General features: G+C 33.8%; 1 protein-coding gene and 2 long non-coding RNA genes across 6 annotated transcripts; 1 reads left to right on the forward strand and 2 right to left on the reverse strand.

Moving 5' to 3' along the window:
* The first annotated feature begins 864 nt into the window (after nucleotides 1-864).
* Nucleotides 865-3,066, forward strand: LOC148788817 (uncharacterized). Of its 2 annotated transcripts, none has more exons than XR_016064585.1 (3): nucleotides 865-1,052; nucleotides 1,859-2,044; nucleotides 2,768-3,066. It is a non-coding gene; the product is annotated as an uncharacterized LOC148788817 (long non-coding RNA). The 2 variants fall into 2 exon arrangements; XR_016064586.1 differs by having other exon boundaries at nucleotides 2,818-3,066.
* A 255-nt stretch (nucleotides 3,067-3,321) lies between these two features.
* On the reverse strand, nucleotides 3,322-5,621 carry LOC148788818 (uncharacterized). Its single transcript, XR_016064587.1, has 2 exons — nucleotides 5,291-5,621; nucleotides 3,322-3,778 (listed from the first exon to the last, which is right to left on the reverse strand). It is a non-coding gene; the product is annotated as an uncharacterized LOC148788818 (long non-coding RNA).
* An 867-nt stretch (nucleotides 5,622-6,488) lies between these two features.
* Nucleotides 6,489-21,419, reverse strand: LOC148788819 (uncharacterized). 3 transcript variants are annotated; one of them, XM_088878464.1, is made up of 24 exons: nucleotides 21,106-21,417; nucleotides 20,540-20,600; nucleotides 20,336-20,427; nucleotides 20,194-20,249; nucleotides 19,944-20,019; nucleotides 19,666-19,732; nucleotides 19,048-19,114; nucleotides 18,837-18,903; nucleotides 18,311-18,394; nucleotides 18,198-18,239; nucleotides 17,078-17,233; nucleotides 14,405-14,482; nucleotides 13,960-14,028; nucleotides 13,821-13,886; nucleotides 13,609-13,737; nucleotides 12,882-12,938; nucleotides 12,498-12,587; nucleotides 9,592-9,657; nucleotides 8,370-8,438; nucleotides 8,196-8,300; nucleotides 7,985-8,110; nucleotides 7,451-7,509; nucleotides 7,276-7,312; nucleotides 6,489-6,809 (listed from the first exon to the last, which is right to left on the reverse strand). In XM_088878464.1, exons 1-24 carry the CDS (start codon nucleotides 21,319-21,321, stop codon nucleotides 6,660-6,662), a joined length of 2,085 nt encoding a protein of 694 aa, XP_088734590.1. In that variant the 5' UTR covers nucleotides 21,322-21,417; the 3' UTR covers nucleotides 6,489-6,659. The 3 variants fall into 3 exon arrangements, 2 of the variants coding, with proteins under 2 accessions (XP_088734590.1, XP_088734591.1); XM_088878465.1 differs by having other exon boundaries at nucleotides 20,540-20,579; nucleotides 21,106-21,416; XR_016064584.1 differs by lacking the exons at nucleotides 6,489-6,809; nucleotides 7,276-7,312 and having other exon boundaries at nucleotides 7,985-8,124; nucleotides 21,106-21,419.
* Between the last annotated feature and the right edge of the window lie 3,502 nt (nucleotides 21,420-24,921).

Below are 24,921 nucleotides of genomic sequence, written 5' to 3' on the forward strand. Positions count from 1 at the left end.
GCATAGTAGTATTTTTTTTAATTGCACAATATTATTAAAAAATACTATTCTTTTTCAATATTAAAAGATGATGAGTTCCACTTAGGATTAGAAACTATATAAGAGATAAGATCTAGTGGGACTCAATTAGACACACAAACCTTATTAAATTCATAATTATAATAGCATTTTCAATTAATTGCATAATATTGTTAAAGATAATATTCATTGACTAATAAAAAAATAAATATAATCAAATTCATTTGGGACCCATATAAAACTCGTAATATAGCTGAATTTATTAAACGCAACCTATATTGGGTTCATATTAATTTTTTTTTTTAAACATGCAATCAAAAGCTAGGTGGGTTGGAATTTTCTTTTTATTTTATCTAATGTTCATATGTGCAAATAACACGAATACCTAAATTTGAACGCAAGACGTAGTGTGAAAAAATCTTGAGAATGAAATAAATTAAAAAAAAAGTTCACTATATTTGTTTTCATTTTTAAGTTATCTTCGAAATGAGTTAAAACATACCGTTTATCATTATACAAAAATACCTTATTGAGTGATTTTAACTGTTTTATCATAAATACATACATATATATATACACACATATATACATAAATATATATAAAAAAATATAATTTGATAGTGATTTGACAAAATAGTAATTTTTGTATCTCAAAACACAACATTAAATATTCAATATTTATTTTAAATTATCTAAAAAAACAATTCCAAACATGCATAATATCTCAACATATATTTATTTATCTTTATTTTCTCTCTTTTACCTCCATGAAAACAAAACAAAACACTCGAAATCAAATCCAAGTTACATGCTTGTGTTTCGATTTTAATATCTAGCCATGTGTAAACGTTGTGGGCTTGCGAATCCGCGTCCCTTCACAGACACACACTCACACTCTTTCTCTCTCCAAGCAATAAATTGGAAAAATATAGAAAAGGAAAGAACAAAAAGCAACTGAATGAAATGAAACGAAGATGCAAATGATGTTGTGTAGAGCCGCGGCAAAGCCCATGGCCTCCTTCCCTCGTTCCATGGTCTCTTCTCTCTCTGTTTTTTTTTTTTTTTTGTTTGGTTTTCTTTACTGAGAGTGAGTGAAAATCTGCTGCATATGTACCTAACACTATGTAGAAGTTTGTGTATATACGATTTTAATTGCTGGAAGATCTGTGACTATATCTTGTAATTCATATTGTGGCATTCTGGAAATTAATGTTTACGAGATTCTTATTGCGTCAGCAATTCCTAAAATTATTTGGGTTTTGTTGAAAAATTGCAGTTTCATGTTGATGGGATTCTTTTGGAGTCATGGATTCTTTGAATTCTTCAAATTTTCTGTTGAAAAAAGGCACCGCTGTAATGTAATCGGTTAATTCTTGCTTTTTTATCTATATTTTGAAACAACTGCAATGTAATTGGATATTATGATCTTGTTATTCTTAATGAAATTGACACTCAATCTTGTGGTGGTTTGACTATTTCACTTGGATATTTAGCTGTCATTAGATTTTCTGATTTCCCATGATATATATTTTTTTAATTTTCTTTTAAATAGAGAATATCATATGCTGCTTGTCTGCACGCCCATTTATTGCAGTTGTATTGTTCTTTGAGCCTGTGCTCTTTAAATGATTTTCGTTGACATTTGATTTATAAGTACAAGGTTCGCTTGAATTTTCTCGTTGTGTTGCCTTGCCTGGATCATAACAGATACATTTGTGCATTTTACATGTAAGAAATGTGATACTCTTTTTTTTTTTGGTCATTCTTCTAGTTGTACTCTGCCGAAGATGGTGGTGCCTTTGGATATGCATGTAATATTTTTGTGGTGCTGTTATTTCAGAAGGGGTCGGAGCTGTGTGTATGGCCGGGGATGAGACAACTTTGCCTAAGAAAGAATCTTTTATATGGGTTTGTGAGGCTCTTTTCAATGCCATTCAAGACCTTGCACAATGTTAGCCGGAGGCTTGGAGGAGTTTCTAACTTTTGCAGCATCACCAATATGTCATCGAGTTTGCAGATTGAATTGGTGAGTCCTTACGCTTTCACCTCTATCTAGCCCATATGATGTCTACATATTTGGATTAAAGCATGAGCTTTTCAGAACAAAAGATTTTCATGGAATGACCAAGGTACTAAAATGAAATTTATTAAAGTTGATCAAGATTAGATCATTGCGGTTTCACCTTAATTGTTGGTTCTTTTCTGGCTGATTAATTGTTTATCTTTTTTAGCACACTTTTTGCTGGAGAAAGTCAATGGATGACTGTGCCTCTGTGATGTTTATCATTGTTTCTAATACAAGTGCTCTATAGCTTGAATTCATCAACAGTCGAGATCGTGGTTTATTTGCGTATCTCACTAAGATTCATTTATGAAACAGGGAGTTCTAGTAAATATCCAAAATTAATTTGGGATGTAGAATAACCATTCTCACGACCAGACTTAAAAAATAGGCCAAATCACGTGTTAATAAGAGAAGATCTAAACCTAGGCTCTTCTATTTACTTTACTGAATTTATCACTTGGTACTAGCAATAGGGCATGCAAGTTCTTTGTACATTGAATATATAGGACATTGGTGCTATATTCAGACCCAAAATTGACAAATAAGGTTCAATTGTGAATGCCAAAACTTCCTTCATTATCACCAAGTACTCCTTGCTCCAGTTAACCCAATTGTTTCAATTGTAAAGACCCTCCTCACCACCTTTCCCTCAATTTCCTCATTTTAATTCTTTCATTTGTTTAGTCACAGCAATCTTTAGATCCAGCTCTACTCACCAATACCAGATGTCACAGGTGAAGAGAAATAACAATCTTCATTTCCACGTGTAAGAGACAGATCAACAGTAGATGAAACAGAAATTCAATAGCTTGTTTAACTTCGTGTACGCAGATGATTTATTTCTCATAGACTAAGGATCTGTAATGTTCATAAGATTCAATATGGCTGTAGTAGATCATAGTGTCTAAACCATAATCCTCTTTAGGCAATTATGTAGTACTTAGTAGCAATACAACTTCTATCTTAGTATTCTTTTCACATCATTTCTTGCAGATCATTCCTCGACTTTATTATACAAGCTATTATTTATTTCAAGTTACATTTTTACATCTATCTCTTGATTGTTCTATTTTTTACTCACGGCAACAATGAAAGTAGCAATACTCAGACCTTTAATGAATATGAAAGACTCATTTTCTTTCCAATAAAACAATAAAGAAGTAACATTTCTCCTAATTTATCAACTAGAGCAAAGTTCATAATAATATTTTTGACATACAATGGTGTCAAAACCATAGTTGTTAAAGGCGCATGGTGCATAATGGCGCAAAAGTGCTTTAGAGCCATTTTGAAGCATGGCACCTATTTGCATATATAATTTATATTTTTATACATTAGTATTTTACCAGAATCAACATATTCAAGCTTAGGCTTTAATTTTTTAGCCAATAGATTCAAGAAAAAAGCAGATTTGTTGAGTTCAGCTTGGTTTTTCCTTATTTTAAAGAAAGCCCAGCATTTTAAGGCTTGGCTTCATCCAGGAGCGCCATGGCACGCCTTGTGCACTAGAAAAAAGCACCATGGCTGCACCATGTGAAATCCCAGCGGCGGCGCACTCACCCCTTTTGCGCAATGCTCCATGGTGCGCAATTTACATCTATGATCAAAACCCAAAGACATGAACAAAGAAAGAAATGAGAATTGCTTACCATATTCGATTCACTTTGCCTACTGGTTCATTCACCTTGAAACAATCTGCCAGTTTGGAAAAAGTTCAGCATATAACTATCAAACCCCATTCAAATCAATCATGCATTCCAGAAAAATAACACATGTGATGAGTAAAGCAGACACATGAATCTTAGCAGTCAGCAATATCTTTATATACTTTTGTAAACTGGAAGTTCAAGTGTGAAAACCATCAATTAGTTGCAGCAATAGCTTCTCAGACAATAGCGTATAGTCTTAGAACTACAGAATGAAACATTAACAAATTGAAATTACACTAACGGAAGGGAAAAGAAAAAACAAACTGTAATACGTTAATACATAATTAAGCATGTGGTTTACATGTTTAGTCCGTGCAAAAACTGTGAACGTATGGAACTGGGACGTGATAATGCAAAGAAAATTAACTCTTGACTATAGATAGAGTTTCATGAAATTGACTCGTGATTTCTAGGTTAAAGTGGAGAAATTGCGTTGTTTGGTTTTGTTTTCATTTTCAGTATTTTCAAGCGACTTGTGACTTGTTTCTGTATCGGGTTTCAATTGAAACTCCAGATTCATCAATTTATGTCATGCATCCAACAAAAAGTCCATACAAATGCACTAATTTCGAAGAAAAAAGACGCCCAATTCACAAAATATAACGTACTTATGTAAGTCACAAAATTCACAAATGTTAGCATTAAATGTCCCCTTAAATAGATCACACCGCCATGCAACGTGTACAAACACCAGTAACAACTCCAAGTGCAAGTACGTAAACAGATGGCTCCAAAAAGACATAAGCATCTAAACAGAACCCAGTTTCTAGGCTTGCATTTCGACATGCTATAATGAACATGGCCAAGAGCATGATGTGCAACTCAGAAACATCTTTCAGATCAAAGTTTGTTGAAACTTCATAACAAGTCATCAAAAGAAAACATAAACGAGCAGTCGAGGAGTAGAGTAATAGATGCGGTCGTATTATCTAAAACTGATCAACAAGACAAACAAACTATTGGCTGACTAGTTCTAGTAATAAGAATGCAGAAACAAAGAAACCGCCCGACATAGAATATCTGAATTGCAGAACTTGCTCCTAGGTGAAAAATCTAAAACTAACTATCAAAAGAATGGAGCAGACATGAACAACATCAGTTCTAGACTTTCATTCCTCCTCCATACACATGGAACATATCAATGCATTGCTTCTTAACCAATTATCCTTCAATAACATAGAAGGCCATCATATAAGTAAGAAGGGCACGAATCATTTCAGACATACAACAGCCAAAAGTGACAGTTTCTTAAACAAGACATTCGGACTTTGTTATGTTGATTGGGTTCTTTCTAGGAAATTGCAGAACAGGTGAGGTCAAACCTTACTCAAGCAGTTATATCATGAAGTCACCACTACAAGTATACCCACGCAGAAAACATGATTGACAAAGTATAATCTCCAAACCGACCAAAATACATCAAATGAAGAAACCCTCTTCGCCAAAAATTCAAGAAACGAAATGTACTGAAAAGAACGGTGGTTTTGAGGCCTTTTACCAGCGGGTTTTTTCTTTCTTGGATTTCTGTGTCGTACCCAACCTCCGCCGCTGCTTCTCCTGGGGGTGCTGCTTTGCACGGGGGCACTTCAGCCATCCTCAGCTATTTCACCGAGGCTCGTTGTTGTTGTTTTTTTTAGTCCTCCAATTTGGGTTTATAATTATGTAGGTGTAGAGAAAAGTTGTAATTTTTATTATGAATTAATTAAAAATTTATATTTTAAGTTTCCGTTGATCCTGAGATTAAATAAATTAGATCTCGTTTTCAGTGCAAATGTAATATTTTTTAGGCGATTTGACTATTTTTTAATAATCACTTTTGAGGATGAATTGCATCAAAACTATGTTTTATACAAATTATAAAGTCGGCTTTTTGATTCAACTGCAATTATTTTTTAGTTAAAATTATCATCATGCACATTAAGTAATTTCTTTTAATTCCTCCATGAATGTTACAAATGATGCTAATTTTGGAATTTAACTATAATCTGCATTTGAAATTTTAATTATGAATCCAAATGTTATAATAAATCTTTCTACAATCAATTATTTGAAAATTAATTCTCTCATCTATATATAATAAAACAGAATCATTGAGACAATCCACCTAAGCGCTAGATATACGAGGTTGTGGACAACTTCAATGAGTTTCATTATATCAAATGGATATTGAAAAACATATTAGTACTTATCCAAAAGAAATTAATCAATTATTTATCCAAATATATATATATATATAAATTATTTTATTTTAATAAATACAGAAAGATAAATTACTTCTAGTAATAAATTACCAAGGCAATAAGAAGCATGGAAATGGAAATTCAAACCGGGTTTCAAAAGTTTTTTTTTTGGAACAACAATCATTCATCTGTTACTGAAATTCAAGCACAAGATCATAGATAGCAATTCTGGCATCAATGTACTGATCTGCTACTGAACTGGGTGGAGAAGGGGCTGCTGGAGGGTAATCCACCAGAAGAACATTTCATATCCAAGAACGACGGTTCAAAGCGCTTTAGGCTTTATCCATAGTGCCCCTAATAATGTTTTGAACATTCAGAGGCAATCGAATAATGTAAGACATGCAGCAACGGAACAGCTAGCTATAACCACTCCTTCACGCGATTCACTTGTGAAGGTTCAATGTCAGTGAACATAAATACATCTCACAAAGGGATCAGACAGAATAAGAGAGATGATGAAAGTGAATATTACCCTGGGGAAACCGATATGATAAACCAGTCATTTAGAATGACTGCATAGGATTATGCTTGTCGATGTTTAGATTTTTTTAATTATCATGCTAATACAATTTCCTCTGAACAATAATAGTGTCTTCACAAAGATTCACATATGTACTTGGAATTTCAGTTCCTCGGGTGTTTGTGCTTGGGTTCATGATCAGAGTGAGAGTTATTACAACGCTTCACGAAGGAATCCAGTGTCCTTTGTTTCAAAGGGCTGCATCCTGATTGATCAACTGAAACTTCTAGAGAATTTTCATGTCCGTCAAGCATCTAGACATCAATGGCAAACAATCAGCTTTAATTTCATGCAAAATATAAGGAAAAGAGTCATCAATTGACCGTAAACAGCTGTAGGCAACAAACAGAATCAATAGCCCTCAGCTTGAATCTTGGATTAAATGGAAGAAAGGAAAAATGAAAGCATATAAGCTACATTATCGCGTTTCCCACTGAAATAATGTATCAATAATCAGTATTATTTCAAATACTCATGAATAAATGGATTCTTATGAGTATTTCCTTTATGTATTTCCTTTTAGAAAACTCTTCCTCCCAAGGTCCAAAAGCAGTATAACCAGTTAATAATCAATGCAGTCAAGCCAGACACTATGGCTTCCCACATCCCTTCGAATACACGGCAATAGCACGATCTGGTGACATTTTATTTAATTGAAGGGATTATAGAGCTCTAATGCAGAGCATCAGTAAGTAAATAAAGTTTTGGATGGTCAAGTACCTGTCCTAGATTTTCCAACTTGCTCTGAATGACATCCCTGAAAATGTCAGCCAAGTTACTCACTGCTTTCTCAAATTGATATAGTAGTTTAGCTATAAATAGAATTGGAACTAAAAAGAAAAGTCATACAACTAAAAATCACATCTGTAAGAATGAGAGGAACATAAAGAAGTACCATATTATATCGTCCACTGTGTCGTTTGCCAGCAGATAATATATATTGACCGATGAAACCTGAAAAAGAAGCACCACTTCTCATCCGGAGCATAAATTTATACCAAAAGAAAAAAATACAGTTCAAACATCACAAATTCTGAAAATGCAGAGAGTGACAGCTCAATTTGTTGAAAAACATGTGAAGACTGCGAAAAATATTGGACCTTTGACTATGCAAACTATCAAACCATAGATTCTATGTGATCACTTAATTAAGCTTAATCATAAAATAGATTTCAGAATGTGTGAATCAGTTTTAAAGACACCATGACAAAACCAAAATATTCGTGTTAAAGCTTAAACCATTGAGATAACCAGAATTATCTTCCAACAATTTAAGTATATTTAACAACCAAAATCTGTAATCCAAAGTCCAAGGTATCTTGAAGTGATTAATGTTACAGGGCTGTCTTCTGCCTCGTAACCAACATCTTTTGAGTTAGTGTCTAAAGATACATGTACCAGATCTTCCCATATGAGCCAATAATGTTACCTGACCAATCCTATGAGCACGATCTTCCGCTTGAATGATGTCTCCCGGAGTCCACGATAACTCTGCGAATATAACTGTGCTCGCTGCTGTCAATGTCAAGCCAACACCTCCAGCTTTGATGGACAACTAGACATCCATAACTAAAAAGTAATGTCATGGAAAGCATAGCAAAACAACAATATAACACATTATAAATTAACATAAGCATTACCACTGCAGCCTTCACTGAATCTTTCTCCTGAAATTCCGTCACTAAAGCTTGCCTTGATGCTGCTGGCGTGCTGCCATCAATCCTTATGCATCCAACTTTTTTCTTCTGAAAATATGACCGTGAATAACGCATAAGTATTTATATAACATAAAAGATGGAAAGCAAGGGTCTTACCAGAAGAAACTTGTGTATTGAGTCAATCATAGGTTGATGATGCGCAAATATTAGAAACTTGCAGCCTGCCTGTGCAACTTATTAGGCGCAATGAGAATATACACATGAAAGCAACATAATGGAAATGACAAAAACCTGGAAAGCAATTATGTATAGAAACTAAACAAGCATCAATTAGATGACAAGGAGCTTGATTCGGAATACATTCTAAATGAACTTCTAGAAATGGAAGCCCATTTGGGAAATCTTTTCCATGTTCAGTTGTTAATATTAAATGAACCTTCTATACGTCACACCTCTAAAAGTCTATTTGCAAGAAGTGAGAATTGGCTTTCCAAAATGCATTTCCCTTACCTTTATCCTGGAGATTACTAAAAGTTGGCATTTTCAATCTTATCCTCATTGTTACTTGATTTACCAGTATACCCTCATCATATGCATACACATATATATATATTATGTATACAAGAAAGAGGTCAACTATGTTGGCACTTCTTAAACAACCTTATTGCAAAAAGAAAAAAACGCAGGAATGTCGATGATGAAATTAAAATTCAACAATCACAAACCTAGTTTCCACCTTCTCAACAGAACGGTAACTTATTAAAATACAAAATAGTAGAACACCCAAAATTAGTCTGATGGAATCCATCACGTAAAAGCACTCAATCCAAATATTATTCCATATCTAAAATGGGTATAATACTAGATAAATCTGTCTGTCCAGCAGGGACTAATATGTTCTCATGTCTACATCTAGGGCATGCATATAGTGTCTGCCGATACCAGACGCCAATTTAAAACTTTTGATGATAACTTGGTAACCTGTTGAGAATCATGTATTGGTTCACCAAATGATTGTAAATGATTCTCAACTCATTATTCTCAATAAAACGAATAACCATGTCATAAGCCTAAAGTCAGCTTCCAGAATAACTGCTATAAAATATAAGCAAAAGAATCTGTGCCACAGGCATAGACATCTCATAAACCTAGTCAGCTTCCTGAACAACTATGATAACTGTTAGTCTTAACGAAACTTTGGACAAGAAAACTTCGGTTCAGAACAATATGGTGATTTCCCCCCATGTTGAGAAGTGTTGATAATAGAAGATTAACTCAATCTAATTAATAGATGAGCTTCTTCATTCAAGTTTGACATCAAGCATTCTCAGCAAGAGATGAGAAAATATATGAGAAGACGACATTGAAAATATTATACCTCAATTATGGTCCCCAGATAGTCCAGAACAGCTGGAATCTTTGCTTCAGCAGAATCAGTATAAATCTGGAGCATATGGAATGAAATGAATTAAAAGATAACTGTGAATGGAATAAATATTTCCGCTAAAGCAAAGAAAAAAGTGGATCAGAATTAATCAATCAGGAAAATATGAATGTACAATATTATGCAAACTTGAATGGTTGATATCAATAAAATTTTGAAGAAGAGTTTTTCAGCTTGAACTTGCAATCAATTAGTTATAGTCATAGCTTATCAGAAAAGATCAAGAGTATGACATTGAACAAATCCAAAGTTCTAAACAAGACTCCAATTGAAAATCCACAGATTCTCCTCTGTAGAAAGAGAATACAAAACAAAACAAAAGAAACAGAAACAAAAAATCAGGCAAATTTGAATGATAAATATCAATTTCTGAAGAATTATTCAGCTTGAACTTGCAACGAAGTTACACTTACAGCTTTATAGAAAAGATAACAAATACGAGAATGAAAAAACTTAAAATTTTACACAGATTTTGAAAATCCACATATTTCCTCTGTAAAAGATAATTGAGAGCGATTAATCTACGTTCTAATGGCGGCCTCAATGCAGTTTCTCAACTTCATTTCCTGAATACAACAAATCAATCAGGCAAACTTGGCTGGTGGATATTAATGAGACTTGGAGAAGAATTATTCAGATTGCATTTGCAACCAAGAAGTTATAGTTGCAGATTAAGTTAAAAAAGGATCACAGATATGAGACTGAACAAACTTAAAAGTTCAAAACAAGATTTCACAAGAAAATTGACAGATTCTCTTGTGTACAAAGACAACAAAGAGTGGTTCATCTATGTTCAAGAGAACTCTCCATGTAGTTTCTCAAGTTCATTACAACTCCTAGAAAGAGAAGAAAAGAGAACAACAACAACAATATCATTTCTTTATTAGCTAAAAATATGAAAGGCTTTGTTGAGGTTCTCTCAATCATGCGGAACATCATAGGGACTTTACAAGTGGGAATACTATGATGTTAGTGTTAGGAATGAGATCAGTAAAAATCATTTAAGCTTTTGCTTGAGTTTAACAAATTTAGTGTTGTCAGCATAAGTTTTCGATATCAACAATACTGCTTGTTTTATATATATGAATAGGCGAAGGGGAACAGAGCAGAGGCCAGCTAGCATTAGGAGTTGCTTCGTGATTGAAGACAAGAGGGTGAAACACAAACGAGATCCAAAACTAGAAGATAAAGCCCATCATGTAACCCAGGTTTCCTTGTATGTTATGCGTGCACTCATTGTAGGTCTTACATGGAATTGCTTAGTTTATTTTAGTGTCTGATTATGCATTTTGACCAAAAAATTGCGAATGTTTTCTAAACGTTACGATACTATTTTCTGTCACTTGCAGAATGATTTTTCCTGCTCCTTGATCAATTAGTTTGCTTTTGAATGTTCTCAAGAACATAAGTCTCATCTAGGTTTGGTAGAACTTCAATAGGAACTTAAGTACGGTTCTCTCTTGTTTTAGACAAGATCATTTCAATTACGTGGTTTGTGTTTCAGGGAGTAGGAAGGAAACAAAGCTTATGCTTCTAAGGATGGTTAAGTGGTTTGGTGTTAATTATGGATGAGAGATTCAATTCTCAAGAGATTATCTTTGATGTAATTTCAAATTATAACAAATTACAATCCATGATATCTACAGTTAAAATTTACTGTATGCACAGTACAAAGAATGACCATTCCTGAAAAGCAAACTCATAATCTTTCATTTCCTCTTCTTGTTTGTTAGGCTCATAACAAGCAAACTAAAGATTCCTAATTTCTCTACCAGCAGGTATAATCCTACACTCCTCACCCTAAATAAGATGGAATCAGCAGGTATAAAACAAAAAACCGATATGTCCGTACCCCTCCAAATAGAAATGCTTTCCCTGTTAGATAAATGAATTTCATTGAATATGATATGTGCAAATTACATTCTAAAAAATTTCAGTTCGAAAATTAAATTTTGCATTAAATAAGCATATATAAAGCTACATGAAATTCTAATACCAAAATCGGAGTTATGGATGACACAAATATATAATATTTTTATACTACTTATATGCTGAAAGCTAGATCTGTTTATATAAAATATTAAAACTGTACAAACGACATTACACATATGAATACATTGAGGATTTTATACACAAACATGCCCGAAATTATTATACATTCAATAATACATTAAACAAAACTTACACTATATGATTTATGCAGAAGTTATACCATACATCTATGTTTGTGCCTGCTTTTGTGTTTGTATTCTAAGGTCTTATTGCCCATGGTTACAAGAGTGAAGACCATTAGATTTCCTCTGTATCTAGTATCACTTGACTAAACCCAACAAAAGAACGGGAAAAACATTCCATTCCAGACAAATTTCAAATATGTAGCCAAACAATGGGCCAAAAAGACTACTTCACATACCAAACAAGAACCTAATTGTTAATCTAGTTTTCGCTGCTTTTAAAATAGATGCTTTATAACATTGTTAAGACTGGATTGCCTAGAGCCATCATAATACTTTGAGATTCTATGAGTTTAATAGGTCAGCTTTCCCGGCTGACGTTTGCCAAAGCACGTAGCAAAGGTTGGTATCAAGGCAACCGGGCAGGGAAAAATATATTTCTCATATTTCTATCTCTAGATTAAATCAGCAGGTATATACAATTAGCAGAAATTATTCTTTACCTGATAAATAAAATTATAAAACTATTAACAATTGAACTTTTAAGACAGGAGAAACAGTTCAGCAAGTTCAAATTTAATATGAGGGGCATAAAATTGTCGTACCATTTAAAAGTAAGAAATCAAGAAACAAAAGAACTCATGTGAGCTTCTTTGGCAGGCCTACCTTATTGATAAGATTTTTCTCTGTGAACTTGAGTGACTCAGCTTCTTCTCTGGACTGGCATGATTTGATTTTTAATTTTACCACCTCCAACTGTAGGAAAAGAATCACTAGTAGGATTATTCCATTGATTTAAAGTATTTCAGAAACCAGTCCACATCTTTAAGAATACTGTACAGAGTAAGCATCTAAGAAATGTTATTCAAGATGAAGAGCTAGTCATTTTCTTGAAAAGTACATAGAGCAGGTTAAATGAAGATAAGTTACAGTCCAGATGGTTCAATAATAGAACAGAACATAGCAGGACGACAATGAACCATAACATCGTATTATAGAAGAAATGTTGTGCTCATCAAGAAACCCAAAAGCACATGAAATTCTCATCACCTCACAGAATAGTGCATTTATCTGTCTCATATCGTCCTGCCCCAGTTCCAAGAAAACCTGTTAAGTAAGAAGTAAAACAGAGCAAATGAGTAAGTTTAGTCACTCAGAGCTCCAACTATCCCAGGAGTTTATAACATAATTAAAAGAGGAATAGAGGAGTTATGCAACTTCAAGCAAGTTTAATACTCAAAACCACCATGTATTACAAGATAGAAGAGAATTTCATTGCTCACTCTCATATAGCAGCTGGTATACTAAGTTATGAGTGAAAGTTTTGAATCTTTTGACTCAACTGAACAACCAAACTTTCGTTTGGGATACTGCAGTTGGCTTCAAGACTGGAGTTCTAGATTCAAGGATTTGAGATCTTGGATTTAGAAGCAATAAGTTTATCAATCAATTGACAGAACAACGAATGAAAATACCAAGCACTGATGGATGAAGAAAAGGGAAAATACTGAAGAGGAATTCAAGTGAACTACAAAGATTTTCAGATATCAACTGAAATGTACAAGACCTATATAACACAAACTATCAATTTAGTGGACAAAGGTTTGGGACCAATAAAAGATAAACAATCCAGTTAAAGCAATGCATTCGAGATGATAGATTCTTTTTTCTTTTTACATCCTTCAAAGTAAAGGCCAAAACATTTAATTGTGGTATTATAGAAATCATGGATGGAAAAAGTATTGAACAAATATCACTTAGCAATCAAGTTACATACCTGTTGCCTGCGCTTCACAGGAAGCTGAGAAAGAACATCTTTCTTGAGTCTTCGAATCATTAAGGTCGCTTTCATCAAATTATGCAGCTCTTCATGATTACTTGCACCTTGATAGACTCCAAATATACCCTGAGAAACACAATATTAAGTTTATTAGGTCTGTCATACTTAGAAAAGGATATAATAGATACGTCAGAGGAACTTTCACTTACACCCTTGCAATAACGACTACCATATTCATGAACGTTCTTATACACCTCCGGATACAAGGCTTGCAACTGCAAGCAGATACCAACTGTCAATTTGAAGCATAAGCCGGGAGTTTAACTCTGAAAATGATGCTTAACATACCTGCTTGAATAGTTCAATTGGTCGTGACAATGCAGGAGTTCCACTGAGCAAGATCGCGTATTGAGCTTTCTATAGATCATCAGCATATTGACATGAAAATTGAGGAAGAGGTGAGTGGAGAGAGAGAGAGAGATATCAATTATTTCATAACAAAGGCAGTACTGCAAACATGAATCTTAAAGACAAAACGGGGAATACAGGAGGAAAGAAAAGCTTACCAACATAACAAAGAAACATATATAAACTTGTCTCTCGAACCTCACTTTCTTTTCAGTATTATTTTTTATTTCTCAGAGAGATTGAATAAACAACCTGAGCATTTTGGTGATAAGCAGGACAAATCCTTAAATAGTATATAGAACCACTCCTGCTTGATATTATTCATATGTATATTCTATCAAGGATGCAAGTCGCAAGATATCCACGTAAAAGAGGAAAGAGCAACCTGCAATATGGGAAGGGAGGCACTTGTTCGTTTTGCTTGAGCATTCTTCAGGAAATGCGATTCATCTGCAATCACAACCTGAATGGCCAAATCATAATTTGTCAAATAAAAAACCTGTTAATGGTAATTCTTAGAAGATTTATACAATTCATCAAGCATGATGCAATCACTATAAAAGGCTGCCGTAACAAATAAAAAATATACATATAGTATATACACATATATATTTGTGTGTGTTGAAAATCTGTTGATTATAGTGTGTAGTTTTTATGGTTTATCTTCTTAGATTAGTTGATTCGTGATTTATGGGGATCTCATCCCAAATTTCTTGGGATTGATTTAGAGGTCAAACTTCCCAAATTAGGCACACAGTTGTTCGCTCATTAAGATACGGTGCGCAATTCTCAAAGTAAGCAGTTTGTACAAATGAGCAGAAGTGAGGTTGTCATGCATCTACGAAAAGCCATCAGCTGGTAGTTTATGCTATCCAAAGGCAAAAATGAGAGAAATGGCCAAAAAACATACTCAAATCTTTCTCAAATTTATTACATCTATGTCCTACTCAAGATGTCCCAAAAGTATGACTCTTTTTCTTGAAAAATAAACCTTCTTCCTAATTTTACTCTCTCCCTCAAAATAAATAATGCGACACAAGTCTTGACCACTAGTTCTGAAGGTGAAATTGAAAAGATACCCAAAAGTTCAACTTTTCAACTCTCGTCTAAAATTATTTGTTGAATCAAGCAGGATAAGTAATATTGGCATGGAATCTAACCAGCAATTCTAGATACAGTAAGCTAAAGGAATTTCAAATCTTTATAAGACTGGGAACCAATAGAGCTGGTTCAAAAGAGCTTGAAACCGGCTTCAGTAGTGTTTGAATTCAACTTTGAAATCTCAACTCCAGCAAAGCTGGAAGGCAATTCTTTGCGCTAGTTTTCAGCCTTTTATCTATTCATTCAAATGCTTGTACGTACTTAAGTAATTTTGTATCCGAATCATATATCGACATGTATATATCCTTTTGTCAGATTATAGTCTATTTAGAACCCTAGCTGGACATATAATTTATTAATTTTTAGTGCCATTTCTTCTGTTTAATTGTAGTTTCACACCTCCATTCAACTCGACCCCTCATTCACCAGAATCATCATCAGTAATTCAGAAGAAGAAAAGGAATAGAAAAGAAAGGTTTTCTGGAATGCTGATGAAGAAACCCATGAGACTCCATTCAAAGAGCTACCAAGGGCTCTTCATGTTGTCATGGCTGGAACCTTCCCTTTTACCTTGCTCTTTGCTTTGCAGGCAAGGGGAACCACCACTGAAACTTAAATAGTGCCAAAGAGAAAGAAGGGTTTCTTCTCTCTTGGTATACAAACTGACAATTCTGTTTTTCAGGAAGATTAACATTGATGCAATTCCGGCATAAACTACTTAGCCAATTCATCGGACAATGTGGAGATCGTCCAAGGTACGTATAGAATTTAAACTGCAGAATATATTTTTGCTACAAATGGAGAAAGTCCCTCAGTAGAAACTGTTTTCTACTGGTCAATTGATCAATAGGGCTTTAGTTTAATTGCAGTACGACAAGCTGAGTTCAAGCTCGAACTCCGGCTCAAGCCTAGCTCAATCTCGAAATAGTTGGTTTGTCAAGCTTCAATTAAGCTCGTACTAGATCTTGAACATTTAGGCTTCACCCAGCTGGTTGCGCAGCCAACATTTTTCACATGCATGCTCGTAAGACGCTCAAAGGCAACAAAGTAACAAGTAAGAACTCAAGCAAAGTTATTCTCTTATTCATAATGTTGCATTCCATGCTCGCCCTAAATAAAAGGGACCACATCCCCACAGGATGATTGAAAGACCAATCTCAGGAATAGTATACTAGCAACTTAGCATTGTTGGCAGATGGCAAACAACAAGAAAATAAAACACCAGATTGGAACTCATCTGCTTAAGAGTTTACCGACTGAAGCTTCTTTATTAACCAATAAGAGTGAAATTAAGCAATTTCATGATGCGTGGACCAGTCCAAGGATGTTAACTGTCTAACAGAGCAGGGATTTCTAATACAAAGGACATGTCGTATTTCTATTGCATAAGCATCTTGGCTTTGTTAACTGTGAAGCACAGAGTGAAAATAATAAAGGTAAATTTAAAAAAGTCGGTATCATAAAATTAATTTTTCCATAAAAAAAACTGGGCAAATGATTCCTATGGACAAAAAATCATCAAATTTCACCAGGACCTTTGATACAGAATTATGCACAGAGAAATAAACACCAAAACACTCCATCCTTTTTAGTGAATTTTGAAAATGCATAAAAGAAGTAATAAAATGTAAGTAAGAGTTTTAGAACACGCATCAATATATGTTCACTTCATGGATACAAATGATATAACTTCCAGAGGGTCAATAGGCATAATAGTCATGGTATACATGTCCAGCCTAGGAAAAATTTCCTTAGCATAACTCTAAAACCAAAGAATGAAATACTGCAACTCCGCATATCATCCTTGTCAAATCCATTAGAATTTCACAGCAAAAGCATGAATCCAAGAGTCTATCATTTGAAAGTTCAAACAAGGAATGTCTATAATTTTAAGCTACAGAAAAAGCAAATCTCGCACCAGTACACTACAATACAATACATCATTTCGAGCAATTACCTTAAAATCTGAAGCCAAAAGCATATCCTGCAACTTAGGTACAGTATCATAGGATATGATGTTGAATACACCATCAAGATTGATAGGCCTCCTGGTGTTTGAGGGCACAATATTAAATCCAACTCTGTTTGAACCACTCCACTGAGACAAAACCACCTGTTTATGACTTGCTTAGATTCTGATTTATTGTTGCAAACAGCCTCCTATGTACAAATATGTAGTATCAAGATCATGATTCTGATGGATTTTCCACAGCACATGATCATTTAATTAACAGTGCAACTACTCATGGGAGAACTTGCTTAGATGCTAGGAACAAAGCAACTTTAACCAGTAATTCACTTTAGCTGTATCAGGCATCATGGACACTCATTTACAAGGTATACAAGAAATAATATCCTTGAGAAATATTGTAACTCATATTTGCATTATCATGCATCGGAATGGACTACAATTCCTTATTCTCATAATGTACCAACATCAATTCGGCCAACAAGCTTAGTTATCGCAGTACATATATTTGGCGAAGCATTTGCAGTAACATGAAGCAGAGAACATGCAAATTACCAATGAAAGAATTGTGTGTTGGACACAAATAAACAAGGACCATCAGGAACTGATGTAAATAGAAAGAGAAGCTTTCTCATTAATTATTATAAAATTTTTCCAGAAAGTGAGTCATCTTTATGTACTCATACACTAAACATAAATGTGGAGGGATCTCAAGGGATACCCGCACTTTCCATAGAATGCCTCCAGCATAAAAGGTAGGCATCCCATAATATGGAACTAGACAAGAATAGAAAAATACGTTGTTTTTGTAGATTAACTTTACCTTTGATGCAAAATTGAAAAGATAAATGACCTGCCCTTTCATGTGACTCATACTCCTATTGTTTTGATGTGGTTTTCATTCTATCATCATATTTTCTTATAAAATTTGTCCCTACATCTCTCTTCTATCAAGACAAAACAAAGTCAAAGACATACAAGAATAATATATATATATATATCAGGGAAATTTATAAATCTACTTGAGGAAGGTCCAATCAGCAAAAATCAAGCCTTATCATGCATTGTAATCAAAAGAAATGACCAAACATCAGAATCAGAAATATACCAATATATGTGACGGTGCAATATCCAGCCACTGTTGGATCATCTGCAAAAAAGCAGCAGAGAATAAGTGCAATGAATAATAAATCTAAGCAAAGATGTTTGGCATTTACTTACAGAAGCCCATTGCAGCCGTAGGGAAGATGGGGTCAGAATGAGAACAGGCCATGCCTCACGAATGCAAGAGGTTACCGCAATCGCCTGTAGAATGTGCTAACATTTCTTTCATTTGTCCAGATTAAAAAGTGGGTTGACAAATTTCCGATCACTTGTCAAACATACAACTTGATGATGAAAAGAGGGAGGAAATTGGATCTACAGGGACAAACTAATTGAGGAACCATCCTTTTAAGTCCAATACACAGAGGGGAGGGCTTTCCAGAGAAATTTTTCCAAGACAAAAAACTGATAGCCAGTGCAGATTGTAAATTCCCGAGATGATGTCAAATTTTCATTTGTTCAGCTTTTAACCTTAAAAACTTAAAATCATCTTTCAACATTTATTATACTCTGTTCCAATTTGCAAATTAGTTTGGGCACAGAATGAAATAATGTTATGAAAGAGTATTATTTTGGCAAAAACGTCCCAGTTGAAGAGAATGATACAAGCGAGAAACCAGAATCTTAGTCAAAGACTCAACACCTGAAGAGTCTTTCCGAGCCCCATTTCATCAGCCAGCAGGACCCGCCCTCCATGCTGCAATACAAATCTAAAAGGGCAGAATCATCAGTACTCAAATGTCAATTTGAGCAGAACAGATCAATAGATGTTGAGGTCACCAAAATTTAACATGTGAAACTTGGATCTTACTAAATGAAAGAACAAAGTATTTTGCAGAACTAGTCTTACATACCTGACACCATCACGCTGAAAAGGCAAGAGCTTTGCTTCAATATAACCGGGGATCTTTTCATATCGGTCTGTTGAGAACATGAAATTGAGAAACTTATTATTTGGGCAGCGTAATACACAAAAATCCTGGCCCTGACCAAATTATAAAACATAGAAGTTCATGAAAGGGGAAAGAAATTATATGTGCACTCCACTGTATTTTGAAAAGTATTCTGTGAAAAATTTGGATGATAAAAGAACATGTAGTCCCATTTTCCCCTTAGAATCATGTTCTCTTACTTTTCCAAAATAGCAACGGTTAAATTTTGAAATACAAACTACATTGTCCATATACACCAACTTCAAGAAACATTTATACCATTCTACAGTGTACAACTAAAACACTTAATTCAATCTTCACATTCTATTCTCCTCCAAGACCCATCAGTAAGTTCCCTAACTTTGCCCTTCTGGCATATGCAAGATAGGTTTTCCCACAGTACTTAAAAGTGCCGTAGTAGACAATTTTATAAATGTTTGGCTCAGGCATCCATCAGAAAAGACTATATTTATTTGGATCTAATTGATGAAAGGCATCCCTGCTCAGGTTGCTAAACACAAAGGAAAGAATCAACTTTACCTTGAAGATCTGGAAGCACAGTGGCAGCAGCAATAGCACGCCTAACCAAAGGATCCAAGTTCTCTATCTGGAAAAATAACAGCTAATATTATCAAATTAACCATCACTTCTATCAGTCACATGTATGATCATACTCCAAGAGTGGTTTTCGCTGACTATTTCTATTATGATAAATAATCTTCACATAGAGAAGGATATGGACAATAACACCTATTCGAACCCTACATGTACACATGAAAGTACAACAAATCAAAGATTCCCAGAACAGTAAGTATCACCTCAACATTAGAGCCAGGGAAATCCCGAAGAACACATTCTGCTGTTGATAATGATGACAAAGGAAACATCCACAATCTGCAAAAGATAAAACAAAAATAGTTATCAACAAAATCCAAGTAGAAAACAGACAAAAAGGTTAAAATGATCATAAAGAGAGCAATTTCCTTGTTTGGACCCCTTACAGTAGAGACTAAGAATTTATTGATACTACATTAAACTAGGGAGAAGTCCACAAAAAGAGAAACAGACCTTTCTTTTGCATTCCAACTGGCTCTTGGAATATTGTGGAAGGCTCCTATGAGTACCTATTGGCAGATAAAAGAATGATGGTAACAGGAAAATTAATATTTATGTCTACTAAACCAAACAAGTCAGACAGGCAAAGGCACACCTTGTCATAAGGAAATTTTGCTGCAATGTTTCCACTGGCATGTAAAAAGAATTTGACTGTGATCTTCGGATGCTGTTGCTTCGAAGAATCATCTGCACTTAGGAGTAAGTTATCCCACAGAATGCAGGAATAGGCAAAAGTAAGAATATGGGCAATCAGAAATATGAACACAGTTTACATGAAGTAAAAACAAAAGGAACTCACCAACTATCTTTGGCACGAGTTTTGAAGGTAATACTGTTGCCTGCAGTGAGGTATTAATATGCTTCACAAATCAAGACGAAGAATGAGCAAGCTAATGGCATGAGTTACAAGGGTTTATTTTCCTTGAGAAATGCAATTTGCTTTAATGCATGCGGTAATTAAAGAACTTAATCCCATGATATCCAAAAATGCAAAGGAAAGAGGAGAGCCAAGAATTGTTGTAGTCTCCAAGTTTGCACCTCTGACTCTCTCAATTTTATTTCTGACAAACAAAAAACTCATTAAAAAAACAATCCACTTTCTTTGCAGCTCAAATTACTTCCTGAGTTTCAAGAAGAGAAAGCTAAAAGAATACTAAAGAGGATAGAATGGGAAGATTTCCATGAGCTTGGATAATTGCTTTCAACTTACTAAGGATATAAGCACTTTCACAACAAACGTCAAGGCCCCTTCTAAAAGCGATTACCAAATTTTATCTACTTCAAGACAACACAATCTACTTATCAGGCTACCAACATTACTAAATGGGAAACAACAGAAAAGAGATGGGTGAAAAGAAAGGAAACCTTATCACCATCCACAGGCGGATGAGAGAGACAGGTGGGCTTGGCTGGAGAACGGGAAGATGGCACAACCCCTGGCATAGAAGACACATTCGACCTACTGAAATTACTGTTACTGGTAGTGGCAGCAGCTGAAGAGGAACTGCGCTGAGCCAATTGCTTCAGAGCATCTCTTTCCAGGGAATCCAATTCCTCTGCGCTTAGATCCCAATCATCCATCTTCCTCTTGGAATTCTCACTTTTCAGCTCATGAGTTTTGTGTTAGGGAAAGTGGACCACTGTGCTCAGGGGCAGAAGTTCAAACGCAAAAAATTTGAATTATGCGTTTCTATAAGAGAAGTAGCAATGCGCATACGGCGTCGTTTGATTCTAGGGCACCATAAATTGGATTGATATCTGGGAATCAATAGAATCAGTTAAAAAGTTGGTAACAAGAGCCCACGAGACCCTGTTCGACTGGTAAGGTTGAATTTAAATCCTACGAATGAAATTTCTTTATTATTTCTTTTGAATATATAGTTGATTTGGAAATATTCAAATATTGAATCAGTATTTGAATTTAAATGTATTGAAAGTCATAATAATGAATTTTATAAAAAAAAAAAAATCGAGGCACTAGAATTTGAAGACATTTTGAGAAACAGGAATTGTGTTTGGATACATTTTTAAATTATTTTTTTCGTAGAAGTAGGGAGGAAAAACAGAAATAAGTGGTTGCGTATCGAGATAGTTGTAATATGTTTGTATTTATTTTTTGAACTAAAGTAAATATTAATTGAGATATGAGTTATATGTTTGGTGGTTGTTTTTTATTGGACAAAAATAAAAACTATTATTCGTCGTATCAGACATCATTTACTTGTATTTGTATATCCATGTTATTTATTGAGTCTGAGAACGTTAGAGTTATCGTTGATGGTTGACAAAATTATATTGACCAAAACACCGTCAAGCATATTTATTGTAGATAAATTGACCATTTATTTATTTTTTGTTAATAATACTCTATTCATGCATAATTAAAATAAATAAAAATAAAGTTAACAAAATAATAATTTTTTTCTCTTTGTTATAATTATATAAAAACAATAAAAACTCAGATTATCTACACATATTGAGTGTGACATCCCTTACTCATTATATTAATATTAGGTATTATCTTTAACAAATTAATTTATTATCGTCCATAAGATATACTCTTCTTCACATATCTCTTGTCTAAAGATTATTTATAAAAAGTTTAACTCATTTGTGTTTTCTTTAAGTGAAATTCAGACCATAAGAATGTTTGAAATGATTCACATAGACATTTGGGGGCTTTATAAGTGACCCTTAACTATAGATCGTCACTTTATGCTCACTATTGTAAATAATTTCACACGAACTCCTTGGACATATCTCATGCAACACGAGTTTCGCTGCATAACTCGCCTTAAGAATTTCTGCAAGATGGTTTCAACTCAGTTTAATATTAATGTGACGAGAATAAGATTTGATAATGGTAGTGAGTTTCTTAGTATGGAATGTCAAGATTTGTTTGCTACTTTGGTGATTACTTATCAACGGTCTGCACATACACACCACAACAAAATGGTGTAGTAGAAATAAAATACAAAGACTTGTTTCAAGTAGCAATGGCAAATATGTTTTAAGTAATCTACCAAGGAAGTTTTGGGGGGATGCACTACTCATCCCACGCATATCACAGATAGGTTTCTCATCTGTGCTAAATTGGAAAACTCCTTATGAATTGCTTTATGAAAAACCTCATTTGTATGATAATTTGAGTGTGTTCGGATGCCTATGATTTGCGGCTAATGTCTTGCCTACCAAGGATAATTTGATACTGGAACTTCTAAGTGTGTATTCATTGGCTATAATCAAGGACAAAAAGGTTCTAAGTTCTATGATATAGCTAATCATAATATATTTGTGTCAAGGGATGTAATATTCTACGAATATGTTTTTCCTTTTGGATCTCACACTCCACATTTACTTGATATTCCCTTACCAATTGTTCCTTTCGACAACATTGAATCCATTGACCATTTAAGCTTTGATTCCATGTAGATGCCTACTGTTGAACCTGTTGCTAGTAGTGATTCTGACATTTCACCTCTAGTGGCTATGTCATATTATGCAGCATACAGTAAAAATAAAAATAATGCAATATTTTCGGTATTTGACAAGTTTGATCTAAAGATGTTTCTCTATATTTTCTTCATTTTCTATCTTCTTAATACAAGACAACCCACAAAACCTCTTCAGCAGAAGGAGGAAGAGGAAGGGGAAGGTAGACCAATCCGTCCAAAGATTTTTAGGGAGGCTAACCTCTCAAAATCCTTGCCGGTCGTTTTCGAATTTGAGGGGGTCTATTTGCAGCAACCATCAATTTGAGTCCTATGGAGTTACAGTTCTCCACCCAGTAAGGGACTATGACTATAAAAGCAAGTCTCTTCTCCCCAATTAAAACATACAATTTTAGCACTAGCATTCCGATGAAAGCACGATATTCTCATGTTCCATTGTCATTCATCGTAGCTCTAGTTATTTTCATCTTTTTACAATTGCTTACTGATTTGAGCATTAGAGTGCGGATGTATTTTTTATAGGCCCTCTTTCTATCGCTTGCAGGAAACTTGGCCAAAATGACTCAAGTCCAAGACCTATTGAACAAGCAACCTTTTGCTCGCATCAATTATGATATCAAATACTATTATGATTTTTTAGCATTTAAGAATTACTTTATGAGAATATTGTACCTAATTTTTTATTTATCAAAATCTCGGTTTAACTTCATTCGAGTTGATTTTACAGCATGAACATCGTAAGAAGCAATAATTTACTACTTACTAGAAATTAGAAGTATGTTACGCTCTTTTTTAAGCCACATGAAAGTATATTTATTTAAAAATATGTATATATTTCTATATAGTTTTAAAAAAAATTAAAAAAAATACTTGTATTATCATAAGCATAGTAGTATTTTTTTTAATTGCACAATATTATTAAAAAATACTATTCTTTTTCAATATTAAAAGATGATGAGTTCCACTTAGGATTAGAAACTATATAAGAGATAAGATCTAGTGGGACTCAATTAGACACACAAACCTTATTAAATTCATAATTATAATAGCATTTTCAATTAATTGCATAATATTGTTAAAGATAATATTCATTGACTAATAAAAAAATAAATATAATCAAATTCATTTGGGACCCATATAAAACTCGTAATATAGCTGAATTTATTAAACGCAACCTATATTGGGTTCATATTAATTTTTTTTTTTAAACATGCAATCAAAAGCTAGGTGGGTTGGAATTTTCTTTTTATTTTATCTAATGTTCATATGTGCAAATAACACGAATACCTAAATTTGAACGCAAGACGTAGTGTGAAAAAATCTTGAGAATGAAATAAATTAAAAAAAAAGTTCACTATATTTGTTTTCATTTTTAAGTTATCTTCGAAATGAGTTAAAACATACCGTTTATCATTATACAAAAATACCTTATTGAGTGATTTTAACTGTTTTATCATAAATACATACATATATATATACACACATATATACATAAATATATATAAAAAAATATAATTTGATAGTGATTTGACAAAATAGTAATTTTTGTGTCTCAAAACACAACATTAAATATTCAATATTTATTTTAAATTATCTAAAAAAACAATTCCAAACATGCATAATATCTCAACATATATTTATTTATCTTTATTTTCTCTCTTTTACCTCCATGAAAACAAAACAAAACACTCGAAATCAAATCCAAGTTACATGCTTGTGTTTCGATTTT

The sequence above is a fragment of the Sesamum indicum genome, linkage group LG3, assembly GCF_026168435.1.
Source record: "Sesamum indicum cultivar Baizhima isolate 11 linkage group LG3, ASM2616843v1, whole genome shotgun sequence".
Taxonomy (NCBI): Eukaryota; Viridiplantae; Streptophyta; class Magnoliopsida; order Lamiales; family Pedaliaceae; genus Sesamum; species Sesamum indicum.